The sequence below is a fragment of the Spea bombifrons genome, chromosome 1, assembly GCF_027358695.1.
Source record: "Spea bombifrons isolate aSpeBom1 chromosome 1, aSpeBom1.2.pri, whole genome shotgun sequence".
Lineage (NCBI taxonomy): Eukaryota > Metazoa > Chordata > Amphibia > Anura > Pelobatidae > Spea > Spea bombifrons.
The window spans coordinates 133361157-133379728 of record NC_071087.1 but is presented as its reverse complement, the minus strand read 5'-3'; the positions used below and the strand labels follow the sequence as shown (position 1 = coordinate 133379728).

The following is an 18572-nucleotide window of genomic DNA, read 5'->3' as shown; positions in this document are numbered from 1 at the left end:
AACCAGACTATATGAGCAATGTTCCACATTTCCCTTACTAATAGCCATCTAAGCTTATAGTATTTTTAAATTCCATGAACTCCTTCTTTCCAGTTGTTAACAAGGCTTTATTTTAATATGATTGGGACAGCAGGGTCAAAGGTTAAAATGAAATGAATGTTACCCTCAAGTCAAAACGTATATCGTTTGAATTAAGAAGGAAAGAAGAAAGAAAAGAGACAACCCTGTGACATTTTGTACAGCAGCTCCATCATGGGTTTTGACAGTTTATAATCTATTTTTAATTTCCCATTTCTTCATTATCTAGCCCGTTAACAATTGAATTTTAGCAACTCTAACGAAATCATATAAAGACATTTCTCAGTATATCCGAGAAAGCGTTCTGCTTTCACTTTAGAGATGATGGACTCTAAACATGGGACTTTATGGCTGCTGAATGTATGTAACCCGCTGATTGTCAAGAGGTGGTACCAAACACTGACCAGTGATGCAAGGCACAGCAATCTGGCACTCAATAGGTTAACCGTCAGATGTCTCTAACATCAAACTTAGCAGATGCGGCCATTTAGGTTTTTTAAAGTTTTTTTTGTGTGTTTACGTAGTCTTTTTGGATGATGCTGCAGGCTCACAAACGAGTCATGGGAAATTATCTTTTCTTTCACTCTCATTATCCCCTCTGGATCCCTTTTTGTGTGTGTGTCTGAGTTTAGTTGCACTTGAAGAACACTAATGAAAAACAGCTCATGTCTCGGCGGTCTAGAACACTGAAATACCTTTCACACTTGCCAGTTTTATCTATAGGAGTAACATATCATGGGTTCCTTTGGGGAATATTTAAGTGGTGGTTATGCATTACAAAATACACATTCTAATAGGGGAAAACAGACATAATGTCATTTAAATCACCATAAGAAGATTAATGCTTACACAAAGTGTCAGAGCTAGATGTGAAAAATGCATAGTATATTCTATATAATACAGTATATGCTCTTGGGGTATATGTTCTAGTGAGTTTTCTCAGCTATAAAGCCTTGTCCACTGTCTTACTACATAGATTATGTTTTTGTTGTTGTTTTTTTTAATGGAAACTGCTTGCCATACCTGCAAACAGTGCAACATTAGCATGCTTTGCATCGTACGGGCACCTTGCCATTCCACTTATCTCTTCATCAAAATAGTCAAGCGTGTCCATCTGAAAAAGTAGAATACAACCAGAAGTGAGTAAAGTTTTTTTGTTTAAAAAGACAAATTCCTGGAATAGTATTTCAAAATTTACAAGATTATGTATGAGATTTTTAAAAACGTTGTAGCCGTGCAAAGAACAGGTTATGACGCTGCCAGTGTAGTAGAAACCATTGCATTCGTTATGGAATGACAGAGATCCATAAGGAGGTCCCACCCCACCAGTTGGAAGAACCTGAACCATTGAAGGTGCATTCTGTGATCTCACTGGCAAATGAATAAAGCTCCATTCGGCTTTCCTACACTATTCTTTGCAGCACTCATATACTTGGCTTAACCACTTAATTTATTGTGCCGGCACTGCTAATCCACCCCTTGACTACAAGGATTACAATCATTTTTATAAATAAACACATGCATGCATAAGAACATGACCCTGTGTTTAACATTGTGAAATTAAGAATCTTCGGGTCCTTATTACCATCTCGCTGCCTCTGCCTCTATTACACACAATAGAAAGTCAAATGAAACATCTAGGGAAAAAGCTTAAGGTTCAAGAAATGAAATAAAATATGCCTTATAATTAGAAAACCCTTTGCACCCCCCCCCCTTTTTCCCGCTGCCAAAGAGAAATGTTTCACTTTGTGTTCTCAGCTGATATTTTATCCATTTATGAGATTTTTTTTTTTTTTTTTTTTTGAGTTGTGACTGACTATGTGGTCTGTGGTGTCTGGAACTTTTTCAGAAGTTATCTTCAATGTACTATGATGCAAGAAAGGGGCCTCTATCCAGAGGAAAAAGCTTGGCATTCTACCAACTAGAATCCAAGTAATGCTTTATTATTATTTTTTTCGCTGATTTTTACGGTATCTTTAAAACAATGGCAGCCAAGATGGTGCTTTAACTATTTGTGTCTGTGAGAAAACTATAATTTCACTGTAATTTCCTGTTACAAAGTATGTATCGAGTTACATGCAAGTTATAGCTGTACAACCATTTGTTAGGGGTCTGTAGCCTTGATGATAAACAATGTGGCAAATGCCATTATATGCTCTGACTTTTGTGTACTGTAATTATTGTTGCAGATTTTGGTGAATAATGGCGAACCTACTTAATGACAGCGAAGAATTAAGATGGATCAATCAGACCCAATGCTTACAGGAAAGTAATGGAGTCTGGTGAAACATTCATTCCTTGGAAACGCATAACTGAAAAGTTGCATCGGAGTGAAGTGAAGGACGGGTTACTGATCAGCGGAAGAAAGGCTGTGACAATGTATTCACCAAATCCAGAGATGGCAGACCATCCATTCCATCCTTCTATGATCCCCTAGCAAATCATGTTATTAGGCCACTCTCTGTTCTTGGGAAATGACTCCAGCTCAATATGCAAGAAACTAATACATGCGGTGATTGAGGCACTGCCCAGAGGTCTCAAAGCTGTACAGAATCTAGCGGAGGACACAAAGCGTTTTTTGCTAGACATACATCATCCACAGCTATTTTGTGTATTTGAATGTAATCCGTCTTTCAGATATATTCACCAGAATGGTGTACCTGACATAAATCAAAAACAGCTTAGAGTTCATGAGAAAAAAACCCAAGTTGCTGTATGAGGCTGCAATTAACTTTTTATCTCATTCGTTATGAAGCTTTCATCATCCATCTGAGGATCTGTCATCATTTGTTTCCTGTCATGAATCTTCACTGTCCGGCCTTTCAGAAAGCAATTACTTTTGCTGGCTGCACAATTAGACTGGGGCATGAAGTGTCAGAACAAGGGAATAAGCTGAGCATATTTTACAAGCAAGGACTACTGTATCTGGTGCCCATCTGCGTTTTCACTTTACAGCCCATGAAGAGGCTCTGTCTGCTGTGTCTCATGTCAAAGGTTGATTGTTCGCCATCTGTAATGCTAGCAAAAACAGACAAGGGAAACACAGGTGTCCATGTAAACTTCTGTCAGCTCCCAGAGACACCCCACTTGTGGTCCACATGACATGGGCAGCAGGTGATGAAATCAGTAGGGGCTACAGATTATTCTAAGGAAACGTCTGCGAGAAGGGAGAAGAAGGATCATTTGTATTCTGGAAACTATATTACAAATGTTCTCAAACACAGACCAGTGTAAGAGAACTGGGGCGACTACTTGGGAGTAGTTAAATGCATTAATTGTAACGAGATTGATGTGGTTTAGGGGGAGTAAGAGCAGTCGCAGCTTGGCACGAGCATTGAGCAGCCAGCTGCGTTCTGCTGGGAGTAGAGCAGAGGGTGGTGGAAAAGAAGAAAACATCATACATATGATTTTCCAAATGTTGCTTATCTCCAAGCACAGATAAGCAGTTAGGGCATTTCGGGTCAGGAATGTGAATTGTTCATCTGACCAATGTGTGTGTAATATATATTATTTTAATATATATCTATCTATTTGGAAAGGCCATTTGCTCAAACATTATTACCCTTTTTTAAGAAATGTCCATAAATATTTAACATGAACAAGTTAGGTGGACCTCTTAGCCCTCTGAGAGCCCACACCATATGCTAATACGGGTAAACCCTACAACTTACCCCAACTCCCTGGCATACATACAACAATGGAAATGCATTAACTATGGAATCTGGGACGGTTGCAATGGCTTCATAGCGATCCATTTTATTTGCAAAGCCTATTAACAGGCTGTAACAGGCACAATGCCTCATGTGTATACACAATTACTTACCTTATAGTTTCTGCAGGCAGGATTGAAAGCATTTGTGCCGCAGACAAACAATGTGTCTTCATCTCGCTTCAGCATAACCTTAATAAAGTTATGGCATTCGTCCTATATATTAAAGATAAAAGAAAAATGTGTTTAGGGCTCCTGGCGCTTGGTCAGGCTACTCTATTTATTGTCTTGTTTCTCTAAATCTCAAATCACATCTCACGATCTGACTTTTGCTTTAGATACTTTATTTCAAAAATGTAACATCAAATTTGAGATTTTGTGTTTTCTTGTAGCGCAACAATCCACCGAACAAATGTGATAAAGTTATTACCCTACACCTGTGCTTGGCACCATGCGACTCTCCCTTCTGTTATTGAACAAGATCTACCTTAGCACTCAATTAATAAAAAAAGCTAGGCGTCATGGGAGTTAAAGTTTGGCATGTGACCCAGTCAAATGGTTTTTTTTTTGTTTGTTTTATATATATTTTTTTTTTTTTTTAGCTGAAACAATGATTTTTAGTAGGGATAAAAATCTGACAGATGGCAATAGATTTTCATTACTGAGAATATTTCAGAAGATATGGCAGACAAATGAATATTTGCACTTCACTAGCGATTACGCACAGATTTAAATTGTTCTATGGCTTAGCAAGTTTCACTGGTGACCAAACCGCTGGAGTGAAAGATGAAAATGTATCACTGTTTACATATACACAGTAGCTCTAAATGGGAGAGCAATCCTTATATGAGATTTGTGTTATTTTTTTTTTCTTTTACAATGTACAGTTTTCTGGATAAAGTTTTATTTTATGCGCAAGAAATGTGCACATTTATTTTATATTATAATTGTTTTAATATTATATATTTAATAAAAACCTAATAAAATAATAATAAAATAATAATAAAAACCTAATGACAAAAGAAATGGAAAAAGATCATTGAAGTAAGGTCTTATGCCACAATTCATGCTATGTGTTGGCAAACTATAATTCCACAACAGCTGGATAGCTACCTGTAGTGATTACTCTGTCACAGACAGTTTTATAGATGTTTCTATGAGTGGACAGCCAATATGAAAGGTTTACAAGAAATCTAATAGGACTATTATGCTGCCATTCTTTTTGTATCGCATTATTTTAATTCCACGGAAAGAGAAATTGATTTCACGCATAGCAATATCCACCTGATCTATGCCAATATATGTGATCTTCGCTACTGGTGAATAATTCATTTCTTTAACATGCTATTTAACAGTAAGCAAGCAATTGTTCTGCAATTTGAAGTAGCCAATGAGATAATTGAAAAAGCAATTACAACTGAAACAGTGTGTGCCCTGATCCATAGCACATCACAATCACCGGCCACACACAACTGTCAAAATCCTAACCCCTGGTGGCGCTGAAGAAATGGAAATTGCCTACCTTATGCTTTCCCTTCATTCTGCAGGTGTCTACATCAGGCTGCTTGGATTTCCACGTCAGTTTCTGAAAAGATCAAGGAACAAAAATCAATTAGAGCCCGTGAGGTTCCGATGCCTTTGATTTATAATGTCAGAGTTGAATTCAGGAGACAGCCACAGGACACATGTTTACTGAATATATCTGTGTTGCTTATGATTATTGTCTATTTAGTGCTTTGAGCGACGCTGGTCTGAGAGATGCTTCCTTTAAACATTCAAATCTCAAATGGTTAATTAGCCTTAAACCATCCAGTTTAAAACAGGCATGCAGCAAATGTCCCCTGTACCCGGCGCACAATGTCAGGGTTGAGTTAGTAGAAACACGCACAGCTATAGAGCGTGTTCTGGGCTTAGAGGGATTTCTCTGCATCTTATTCTTTTGGAGGGATGTATATCTTGGACTGCAGAAGGTATACGATCGTAGCTTCACGCTATGTTGTTCAAGTATTGGGAAGGAGGTATGGGGGTTAGGAGCTGTATGGGAATCAGGTTGTTTGAAAAATGGGATTGATTTAGTGATGTGTGATTAAGTAAATTTAGATTTGGGTTTTGAAAGACATAGTCCAAGAACAGTAATGGGCTTCAGACTGATACAGTGCTTATACTGATACAGAAGCATATACTGTATTCTCACAATTGACTATTAGTGACTAAATCAGTGCAAAACCCAGGCAGTTTTGGAGTATTGTTACATACCCGCCAATATTTCAGGTGTCAATATTAAGACACCTGTGTTGTGGGGTATGGCAATGAGACAATGGCGAGGGGACATTGCCATCTCAAAGTGGGTGGTGTGGAGGCACAAAGGCACGTAGGTGGCCACGTGGGAGCTGCAGTGGAGATCTGTGCTGCAAAAATACAAATCTTAATTGATTTTACAGCTCCCTGCCCTGGTCAGGGGAGATCAGGGCATCTCCACAACTGGCCCTCGATTCCCAGCGCCTGCAAAAGGACAGTGAGCAGAAAACTGAGGGTGATTGGATTGTTGAGCGGTATGTGGTTATGTGATTCAGGTGACAGTTCAAGTATAAGAGGTATGGGGAATGTTATACTATAGGATTCATTCATTAAGTATTGGAAGGTACAGTGAGGACAGTCACACCAACATTATTAAACACAGTTGGTCAAACTATATAACGTGCTTTTATCCCAGACCACTCAATATGCTAATTTAGAGATTTATCTTCATCTGTGCTGCATCGAAAATGAAAGATGGCAACAGATCATGGCACCTACTGAAATGCTGTTTCTCATGTCATGGAAAGGTTAATCATATTAAAGTTATTCACCAAAGGCATTTACCAAATGATACAGTAGCTGTGATCCTTATATGATACTATGTGTCAGAATAATAATACCAGCAATTTAAGAGGTATGCTACGGTGGGGAAAGAGTGCGCCTATTTCAACATTTCTTGGCTAACATGAAAACAAAGTCTTTATATGCATAGTAAGCCCAATAAGATTTTTTTTTAAAAAACTAAGCACAATACTTGCCCTTTAATGACTTCCTCTAATGATTCCTCATTAAAACGGGTAGAAGTATTATTTATCTTTGTGTTTATTTGCAAAGAGCCCTTTTTAAAAAAAAAAAAAAAAACAAACAAACCACAGCGAAGGTGTTTATGGAAATTAGAGGAAAGGGCTGTGGTTGTATAAGTGTATACTGGACGCTTAGGGACATCGAATTAAAAGGGAGTAGACAAACAAAAACAAAAAAAATACCAACACCTTGCCAAGTCTCCGCTCAGCATGGAGGCAATTACTTCAAAACAGCTGTCACGTATAAAGCAGACACTAATTGCTGATCTCTGTAAGCACGTCACTCGCATTGCAATACTTTCGTCAGGAGAGATAGTTTATAGGTTTTCAGATTCTCTATTTTTCTTTTTATTCAAATTAAAAAAACATTACTAGACACCTCGGGGTTAATGGCCCACAAGAGAGCATTTTGTAACCTTTCCATATACACACGCATACTGTAGTATTTATTGGTTGCCACAAAGCATAGGGCTAATGACAATCTATATACATGTTGGACCCCCTTGTGATACCTATGTAAAATTAAAGTGTCCCTCTTTGTGCATTTGAAATGTTGGAAGGTATGACTCATAATGAATTGTAGTGAGCCGCTTGTAAGCTCCTACTTTAGTGAATAAACCCCTTGCATGCGCCAGATGGTTGTGATACATATTGATTTGTTATGTGCTGCTCATACCCGGAAAAAGGATTACAAATATAGCGTGTTCATGCAAAAAAAGTAAATGTTGAAGCAATGCAATTGCATAAATCTACAGAATACAGATTATCCACTTGGTGGATAATCCGACGGGGATTTTGAGCAATTTTGATAAAACAACATATTGCATTGGCACAACATTACATGACTAATCCACGTGCGGGAAAATTTGTTTCCCAGATCTGCTTTGTCACCTAACATATGACAGTCCAGAGAACGACTCACGCAATCTTATCCGGACCGGACAGACAGACAACTTACTTTGCTGAAATAGATTTCATCTGTGTGTGACGTGTCGAGATCAATCGTATAAATGTGGTCTCTGAAAATAAAAAGGATGGAGATCAGAGTTTCATCCCGTTGAAAGGTTCTTCGGTTCCATATACTTTTTTTTTTGTTAAATCACAAGAATCAAGAGTTTTGCTAATAGAGCAGGTTAAGTGGTTTTTGTTTATCCAAAAGCATATACTTTTTCTTCCGTTTTAGTTACTGAACATTTGCAGCAGCCCAGGTGTTCTCCAAATAACATCTTTCTTGAGTATTGTCCATCTCCTAATAGGATTAAGAGATCATACTAAGCACAAAATTACACAACTAATTATAATGATGTCTTGTCATTACTTTAGGAGCCAAAGTATCGATGGGATTAATCATCCTAGATTATTCCAAAGCAAAAGCCGTGTACCAGCAATGGAGCAGTATTATGTTATTAGAAGACAGGATGTGAAAATGTTTATACCCTATAATTTATGGTTCTCTAACCTGAGCAGCTTTTTAACCCTAAAAACTCTAGATCTTCCTCTATGGGACTTGTCGAATAAATTGTATCTCCACTGGTTATTGGCCCTATTTAGATAACACTTCTAATATCTTGATAGTATGTATGTAATATAACCATTTAAATACAGGAGGGACGTTTATTTCAAAGGAGGAGAAATGTTAGAAAGGATCAGAGGTTTAGATGTAATATAGGGAGGTTTTACTTTACTGAGAGGTTGGTAGATGAGTGAAATGGCCTACCATCAGAAGTGGTAGAGGCTAATACAGTGAGGAATCCTAACAAGCATAGGATAGGCATAAGTCTATCCTGAAGATGAGATCAAGGACTAATTAAGGTCCGAATCTTACATTTGGAAAATGATCAGAATAGTTCTTATTTGTTGTCAAATTCTATGCTTCTACGTATTATTAAAGCACAATCTGTAAGCGGTTTGAGAGATGCTAACAACTTTAAGCCGTAGCCGCACCATGATCTGCATCTCGTTGACATTGTGAAAAAAGGAAAAAGCACGCAGCAGCTACATTTTTTTTCCATTGGGTATTCTTTTCATTACATTTTGATGCTCCATTAGTTTGTGAATTGTGCCCCAGCTCAAAAAAAAAGTTAACACAGCTTGAGTACATTTGCCTTCTTGGTTTCCCGCAAACAGGGTTGTCTTTACAATAGTCTGCTATTCTGCCTCTGGAGAGGGGAAAACAGAATGAAAGGCTCAGGTGCGAGCCTATTTTTAAAATGTTCCTGTAGTGAGAAAAGGACACAGGGGCATTTATGTCTGGGAGGCACAGACAGCGGAGAACGAAATGAAGAAAAAAACAAAACAAAACAAAAGCAGATGATGGGGTGAAGCTTTTGGTCTCTTCGAGAAATGGAAATACTCTATCTCCATAAACGTAATGGAAGACCTATCTTTTTATTATTTCTGTGATGTAATATTTAGCTCTAGAACACACAGCTGGCATTATTAAATGAGATAATAAAACGCATTATAGCGCTTAAATAGTAAGCCATTTACATTTTACACAGTGCCAAAACAACTGGGAATGAGTTAGGGTCTCCAACAAACTATTTAATGCTTGTGGCTAAATTCTTTTGTAATTAGGTTCTGTTGTCTGCCAAATGTTGCAATATGGAGTGTTTGGGGATTGCTAAAGAAAAGGACTTCTGTTTGCTTCCTGGGAGCTACATGCTGCAGTTTATCATGCCGTTCACTTTAATGGCTCAACCACAGTCTGGGTCATTAGAGAAATAACATTAGCTTTCCGCTTAATTTGCTTTGCCCACTTTGTTCTATAGCATAGCAACACAGACAATGAATAAAATAATTTTATCCGTCTTGTGTTACCTAAACGCTAAATACTAACCCAACATGATGCCATGCCCTTGTCTGAATAGTTATTTTGTTTATTGAAACATAAATTGCTTCACTTCCGCAAAGTGTGTGGCAGTCTCTCTAATCCAGCCGTATTACACACATCAGCAGAGTCTTACTGATGAAATTTAGAGTTTTAATGAGAATGCCAGGAAACCTCATTAAAATGGGTCGTTCATGAAGGACACCTCTGCGAGACTTGTCACACGTCCCAGAATCCTTTGTGTTCTGTTTGATTGGTCTTACAGTCCCCCAAAAAAATCTAGGCAGGCCATAAAAGGCCAGTGTTCAATGAAACGTAATCAGTGAATAATTGCACTTTTGTAAGACTCCGTCTGCTGATCCACTCTGTTTCTTCCGCATGTCGGTACTAAACTAGATCACCTTCTGTTATGAACAATATAAGCCTTTGTCTAACTCAAAGAGTTCCATAAATTGCGTGTTATAAACCACCCTTTACTTCTGCTGCATTAACTCAATATTCCTGCTCTTCAGACCTCCAACAAGCCATCCTGGAATCTGTTGCCATGACACGATCTTATGCAGGAGAAGTATCTGTATAAAAGCCACTGGTTGTTCAGAACCTATGGTTGCATATATTGAGTGTGTGTGCAGGAATTCTGCTAGAACATCTGCTGAATGATAAACGATAGTAGACCTCTCAAGGATGAGAACCTTTTGACAAGGGCCTCTCAGCAATAGTGGGAAAAGATTTTCAGCTCCAGGCTAGGTTGTATTCAAAATACTGGAAGTAATTCCTCTGGGTTAACCAGTTCACAGTAAATAGAGTTCAGCTCTATCCTAGTATAGCAACCTTTGATGTAGCCATCACAGAGCCTGCCAATTCTATGGATGTGAATATTAAGGTAAATTGTTATCCCTTGCAGAAAGAATACCTCTATGAGTTTATTGTGATGGTCTTGTTGGATTGCAGATGATCATGGCTGATTTTTATCTAACACATCCTCCAACGTTTATTCCAGCCAGCTACCAACACAAAGTTATCAGATCGTCTAATCTGTATTGTCTGCTAAGGTAATTACATAAAGTCTGAATGTCTCAATGAATGGGCAAGAGTTAGATGATGGAACTATTCACTGCAGTGACAGCAATATCATGGAAGTCAAAAGTGCCAACGCTCATAGTAATTAAAAACAGATGGATACTTTGGCATAGACATCACAGCGAGGATGATGATCAGGACATGTCATTTGGTAAAATAAATACCATGTCATACTAGGATTCTGTAGCAGCAACTGTACATGACCCAGGCAATTTTCCATTACTGTATTATAGATAGGCAATGAATGCCACACAGGCTTCTATTAATTCTCATGTTCTGTGTTCACAGCCAGAACAACCCTGATGAAAGATATTATCATAATTATATGATCAGCTGTAAAGGTTCTGACATCACAAGAAAAGCATTGCATAAAAGACAAGCATTTGTTATTAAAATGGACATTTTGCAACATTCACATAATATTTATATATATATATATATATATATATATATATATATTTATTATCTTTAATATCCTGCATAGACACAATACTGCATTGTTGCTTTTTTAACAACCTGTAGGATGGAATATATCATTGTTTTCTTGCAGATTTTTCTTAGGATTATAATTATATAATATTGAACTATAGGTTCCAAACGGGCTAAGGGAAACTCCATATTTTACATTAAGGATATTCTAAATAACATTACATTGTAATCCCCACTAAAAGAAAACACTGCCATCCTTCACCTCCAAGCACTAAAGGGAAACTATCATCTATATAGTCCAAGCATAAGTAAATCACTTTATTAAAGCTAGATATAGCTGCCTGATCTTCAATCGGTGTCAAACTGATTTGGGGAAATATGTTGTAAAATGTACAACTATTTTAAATTAGTTGCGTTCAGCGGGAGAAGGTGACAAGAACAACCTAAGAGGCAATTCCCTAATCTGGCCTTTCTTTTTTTCTTACAAGGGATAATTGCTTTCACCAAACAGGAGGACCAATTTAACCTAAGTAGATGTCTAGCTTTTGGTTAATCATCCAAACCTTGAAAACAGGAAGTAAATGGTATAAGCTCATTAAATGTCAAAAAATAGGCAAATCCTCTTTAAAGTACAGTCAGCAAATATAATTGTTTATACACGTGGGTACAGGTGTAGATCAGCCAATTTTATATCATTTCCAATAAGACAACATACATTTTGTATGGAAATTGGCCATGACTTAAGCTTAAAGTTTGACCTTTTGGACTCCATCTACAGCAGAAAATTATGTTTAGTAGGATGTACAGTTTATGGTATTTGCCCTACAGTTAAAACCTTTTAACTCTTTGTCTTATGTCCAAAATCTCATTCCAGTAGAAAAGTAAATTATCTAAATTTACTTAAGTGTAGATACTGTCCATTTAACCCACAAAAGTGACATGGTCAGCACATGTAAGTACGTACGTACATACGTCTAGACCGGTCAGTCATTTTCATATGAAGTTAGCAAAAGGCTACCAACCTAGCAGCTATGTAGAGGGTCCGGTTCAATATCATGAACTGCTGGATATCCATCTTATGCCTTTGTGTGCTGTTCCGTCCTGGTTTGTGCCCGACAAATACCGGATATTGTTTTGTATCTGTGGAATACAATGGTATAGGCTATTAAAACATATATACGTCACCTGAGAAAATATGATTCTCGTGTTAAAAATCAGACGCATCGTGGGGCTATGGCTGTAAGATCTCTAACAATGGCTACGTTCAAAAGTGGAAATATAAGATCATGCTCCTAAGAAAACAATTCTATTCCTAATGGTTTCTTATTTCAGGCTGTACCTATTCACAATGATTTTCTTTTAAAAACCCTCGATTTCTAGTGCTGCAGGGTACCGACGATCATCTTTCATTTTGTTTCCTCTTCAACGTTTGTGCAAGATTTATGGTTGGTAATCTGAAACTAATAATTTAATAGATTGCACGCATTGAATTTATCCATTATGGGAAATCCTTTCTTGCCTTATTTTCAGCAGATTATATTTCCTACACAGTGTTTTGAGATGTAATATATAAAAGAAGCTGTATTGATGATATTTTCCCAGTAGTGCTAAGCAACCCTAGGCGTGCTTATTTTCTTTGTGCGCATCTACATTTTAACTTTTTGCAATAATATTCATTTTTCTTTCTAATTTAAATTACTAGGGTATTTCTGTTTCAATTACATATGAATGGCTGGCTTTGGGAGTGTGCAGTCGATATCAGAACTGCCAATATGTACTATGGAGATAATATTGCTCAGGGGGGCAATGATACAGACCAAGTTCTAATATTAAACCCTGTCCTTCAATATATAGTAGTTCATACATTTATTTAACTGAGGTTGTGGGATATAAGAACCAATAACCCCACCCTCTAAGATTATTATTGTTTTCTTTCATTTAAACAGTGCTGTACTATTCATCTGCACTTATTTAAAATGCGACATTGAACACTTCCCTATAAATTATATGAAAGAAGGGACCTTTTCCTTTTTAAATGTATGTTTTGATATATAATTGATGAATAAAAATACAAATTAAACAGACACATCTCATTTGTGCACTCTCCATTATATGTGCATAGTTTTAAATTAATTTAATCTAGATAGAAGTCTACTTTTCAGTAACTCTAAATACATCCTGCAGGTAGATAAGACTGGTTTTGGATTTAAGAACCTCCAGCTCTTAAGAAGGTTACCATAGAAGATTAGCAGTAGATATGCCAAGAGATTATCCCTTGTTCAGACAAGCTCTTTGGAAACAGGATTCTTCAGCTGGAGACTTGACAGGCCGAATATTTCGCTAACCCTAGACGTTTCAAATCCACCGGGGCCTTGTACTGAACATGATGAAAGACATATTCATTTTGTTTTTGTTTTCATAAACATGTGCTTTACCTCGCATTGTGTAGTTATTTCCCTGTAGACTGATTTGTCTTTGTCACAATAAAGGCACAGATTAAAAAACAATGGAGCAAGCACAAATGTTACCCTTTTTCTAAAGTTCCTTATTCATACTCTAATTTGTAAGGATTCGTTGACTAAGCCAAGGAACGCAGCAATCGCAGTTTGTCATCTTTAAAAAATCCATGGGTATGTATATAGCGGATCTATACTATATGGTTTTACACCGAGTGGGTTTACTAGGAATAGGAAAAATCTATATACAGCTAAAGCGAAAGAGAGAGCGAGAGAGAAAGAGACAAAGGCAGATAGATATACATTTGTGCTCACAGAGCTGTACTTAAATGTCAGTAATTTTACTTCTTGATCCCCATGACAATGAATATTTAATTTGCTAATTCTTAAAGATCCTTATAAACACCTTCCTGCACCTTCCTTCTTGGGAGTTGATTTGATTAGAAGTATGTCAATCATTATATTATAGATGTAAGAGAAACATTGTCTTTCAAATTGTAACACTTCAATCTCCCGTTAACAGACTAGATTAACTGTATCTCTTCATCTAAATTTCAACCACCCAGGATTCTGGTCACGCATCTGTGCAGCACACATAAAGGCTTGAAAGGTGATGCTTGACTTCCACCCAGGAATGATAACAGTGGCTTTCCAGCCCACCTTGTGTAAATATAGCTACTACACTAACCCTTGGGGTTTACATAAGACAACTCCAACACAATGCTAAGAAGTGCATTGGCAAACAAACCAAGGTACACGGGGTCGCATTATTGTTGACCTTATTACGCCAGGTAACATAAAACCTAGAAATGTTAATAAAAAGTTAATACAAGTTATAGTTAATGTAGCTTAAGATATTGTTGCTGAAGTTGCGTTACTTACAGTTGCCATGTGATATGCTGATAGGCTCAGAATCTTCTGGGAAACCAGCCCCAACAAACCGAAGTATCATGAAATACAGCAGCAAAGCTTCTGACCTCATAGTAGATCAGCTCAAAGACTTAACTTTTCACTTCACCCTGTTCAAGCAAAAGAAGAAGAAAAGTTTTTAATGATGTTTCCAAAAGCTATCAGTCTGACACAAAAGTTATATTTTCACAATAGCCAAACCATGCATTGTAAGAGTTGCATTGTTGAAAAAAAATCTACTTTAATATGAATTACACTGCTATTTTGCCGTTGTTCAATTTTCAAACAAATTTCATATTCTCTTTTAACTCTCCAGTGCCGATGGGAATTTTCCAAACTTAAACAGATGCACCTATTAATATTAAAGCGTAGCAAAGTGTGAAACTATCTAGGGCATGTAGTACACAAAAATCAAAGAACTCATGAAATATTCAACATTATGAATGCAAAACAATATAATAATAAACACCAATGCCTTTATTCATCTTTAAATCTCAATAAATCTGTAAACCTAAACCTTCTGAATCCTAGCTTCTTCTAAATTCTAGACATACAAATGGAAACCTGCTACTGAAACTGATGGAAGTTAGTCGTTTGGCCAATCCAATCTACTGCCAATCCCGGTCTAGAGATGGAAAGTTAGTAATCCTAAAAATTGCTTGTGACCGTCTTTATAAGTTATTTAAACGTAGCTAGTCATTTGCCAAAGATGCTTCTCGAAATGAGCACAGTTCTTATAATGCATAATTAAGGCTGAATTCGATCCATCTGCTGGATAACTCCACATACATGTGCAAGACTAGACAGAAATAAAAATTTTTTAAAAAAACATGGACACCCCACAGATACCTTCAAAATAACGTATTCTGCTCAAAATAGACATCCCAGAGACCCATGTACAATATAATCTATATAGACAAGGAGATGGAATACAGAGGATATAATTTCTCATTATAAAGAAGTGTTCCCAAAACTAGGAACCTTCCGTTTCAAATTACAAAAGGTTTCTGACAGCAGTAAAAGCAAAATAAACTTCCAATGCTGTACTTAAAATAAACATTAACTGCATAATAATATAAACTGCTGCAGGATCTGCTATTTAGCAAGAGATTTTATTTGAATGTAATGCCTATTTATGTATTGCATTAGCCTAAACATCCAATATAGCCTTTTCCCTGCGGGCTGTGCTTCATTCTGTATGTCAACAAGTGAATACCGTCAACAAGTTAAGAACACACATATTGTGGAACAGACAGATGAACCGACTGCAGCACACAGAGATCTTTCAGCTTCTCACACCTAGGCAGCTTACATCTGCCTGTGTTATTTTTCTTTGTTGTTGTCAGGGCATATGAATCTTGCATTAGATTACCTTCCCCCTATTGTTTGTTCACCCATTTCAAATAAATCAAGCTTTCCTTATTTTGCATTTCATTCTGAAAACGGAGCGTAGACCAATGTCTTAATATGCCCCATTCTATTACAAAGGGTCAGTTGCTCCCAGGCTGCACTGATTTGATGATTTTAAGCCACAGCATAAGATTTTCATTTATTCTAATTGCAATTCCACATACTGCCACTAGGGCTTAGAGTAACAAGGGCTATTTAACTCATTTGTAACTTGACTAGATATTTTTTTCAGTCCCTTTTTGTTGAAAATGTGTAGGACGGGGCTGGATAGAGGCCTCTAAACATAGTGCCTTCTATTTGTTGTTCATCACACTATATTTTTGGGATCTATGTTCAGTTTTACCCTCTGGTGCGAATCCTCCCCTGAATACAATGGATCCTACCTTGCTTGCTGAAAAACACCCTCTTAGCTTATAGCATCAATTATAAGAGTAATGGATCACCCAAAAGAACAATCTGAGAACATTGTACTATTCCCACAGAGCTGGGGTAAAATTTAAAGCATTAAGTACTCAGTTATATATACTTCCATGTGGGATCCACAGCAAAAATAATGTTATTTTTTAAGTTATATGCTGCCTAGCTGTTATATGCAGGGTTAATTTTTACACTGCAGCGTGTTGATTTCCTATAAAATAGTTGGAAGAATACCTACATATTTTAATAAGAGCTTTGGTGCTGTGGGTGTCTATCACTCAGACGCCTGTCTTGGCAGAAGAAGGATTATTAAAATAAAATAAAAAAAACTTTAACCTGAGATGTTGGAACCATAATAAATGCAGCACTAATGAGATGCTGCTACTCCGGGTGGTGAAGACACAAGCCCACACTGAAATTGGAAGAGGCTCAAGGCAATCGATTCCGGTTGTAACCTTTACTGTAAACAGTCTCTGGGGATCCCATAAGCCACCTGTTCAGTGATATTTGCATTGATATATAGCCGAGATAGAATTAGAAAGCAGCTTCTCATTTTTGATAAAGCATCTGTTCTTTTTTCCTATTCATGTGGAGCTTGAGAGCTGGTATTCCAACAATAGGAAGTTGAGGCGGGTGAAAATCCCAAGGTGTTAAAACTGAAGCACAGAAATAACAAAACCTGCTTTATCCTACTTGGTGATAATAGCACAGTGTTTAAATAACACAAATATATATATGTGTGGTGTGAGAACGCCAAAACCCTTTGTACGTGTTGTCAACAAACACTGCATTTCTAAATGTTATCTAACCATCTCAGGATTGGGGAGCAGTATGATAAAGACCTCTTTAGAAGATAAATTAGATTTCAAGCATTTTATAGTCTACGTTAAAAAGATGGCACTTAAAGCACTATAACTTGCCAAATGGCCTACAGCCAAAAGATCTTGAGTCCCTTACATTGTCCTGTATATGAAACCTTTGTAGATTTTATGCTCTATTTCTAACAAATGTTATTATTGTACCTATTGTTCCACTGTAGGTGTACACGTCAATTATTCCACCATAACAGCCAACAACTTTTTGTATACATATTAAAAAAAACAACCAAAAAACATAACGTACGCTACTGGAAATTTCACGTAATTTGTTATTACGTGCTGTTCTTTCTCATGGTCTTCTAAAAATAACGTACAGAGAATGCAGTTAAATCCTAAATAACTTCATGCTGTAACATTTTCACTGTCTGAATAATATGTTATTTTAAACCACGCAACAAAAATATAACTAAAGCAACATGTTTTAATGAAACCAACACGAGCATGAACAAAGAGATGATGAAATCAAAAGGCGTATCTTAACCCCCAGCTTTCGCTACACTAGAGGGAATAATGCCAGTCTAATCCAACACCATATCTGTATGCGGGTAACTATATCTTTAACCGTACTGCCCATATGCTCTGTCACTCAACATCCCTTCTATATCCTGTCTCTAATTTCAAAGCTGCCCTTCCTCTTTTCTTAATGTCTCTATCAGATTTTCCCTTAGGCCTTGTTGTACTTCAATAACTAGCTCTCGCCAAGACGGCTCTGTCCCTCCAGAATATCCCACCCTCCATTTTTGACCTCCTCAGCTGCTTTGTTATACGCAGGTAAGGTTGAGAGAGGCCAGGGAGCATTGAATTGGCGAGCAACTGTAAGACATTGCAATAAATAAAAGGAGAAAGGGCAGCGGGAGAAAAGAAATGATGGAGCTGGTAGACGCTTTGTTACAGAGCCTCGTATTTATAGAACATTGGTGCACTGTACTGTTTAACCTCTTAAAGTGAAATTTTCCACTATGACTTGACCAAATTCCTTAAACGAATATATTTTTAAATAAATATATATATTTTAAATGTTACCCAACATCACATCAACACCGGGGATCTGTCTATTAGAATGTTGTCGTTGCCAAGGCAACAGGCTACTCGTCTATTATATCTTATTTGGGAGATAGCTGGGCTCGTTCTAAAGTGAATTTCTTATGATCTGCTTATCAGAGGATCCAGTTACGATCATCTTTCTCATGCGTATCTTTAACGGATTATTTTTAAAACATGCTTTGACAATATTCTCATATAGCCTGCAGCAGGCAAAAAAAAACAAACTAGAAA

The 18572-nt window shown here is 37.1% G+C and overlaps 1 protein-coding gene across 4 annotated transcripts in view; it reads right to left on the bottom strand.

Moving 5' to 3' along the window:
- The window catches only part of SEMA6A (semaphorin 6A), a 102611-nt gene that overhangs the window by 49464 nt on the left and 34575 nt on the right, over window positions 1-18572 (bottom strand). For all 4 annotated transcript variants that reach the window (XM_053474186.1, XM_053474162.1, XM_053474170.1 and 1 more), the window contains exons 2-7: window positions 14566-14702; window positions 12250-12367; window positions 7847-7907; window positions 5310-5372; window positions 3902-4003; window positions 1102-1192 (exon numbers count right to left, since the gene is read on the bottom strand). In XM_053474186.1, the coding sequence (XP_053330161.1) occupies window positions 1102-1192; window positions 3902-4003; window positions 5310-5372; window positions 7847-7907; window positions 12250-12367; window positions 14566-14665 (535 nt within the window). In that variant the 5' untranslated portion in view covers window positions 14666-14702. The remainder of the gene's footprint in view (window positions 1-1101; window positions 1193-3901; window positions 4004-5309; window positions 5373-7846; window positions 7908-12249; window positions 12368-14565; window positions 14703-18572) is intronic.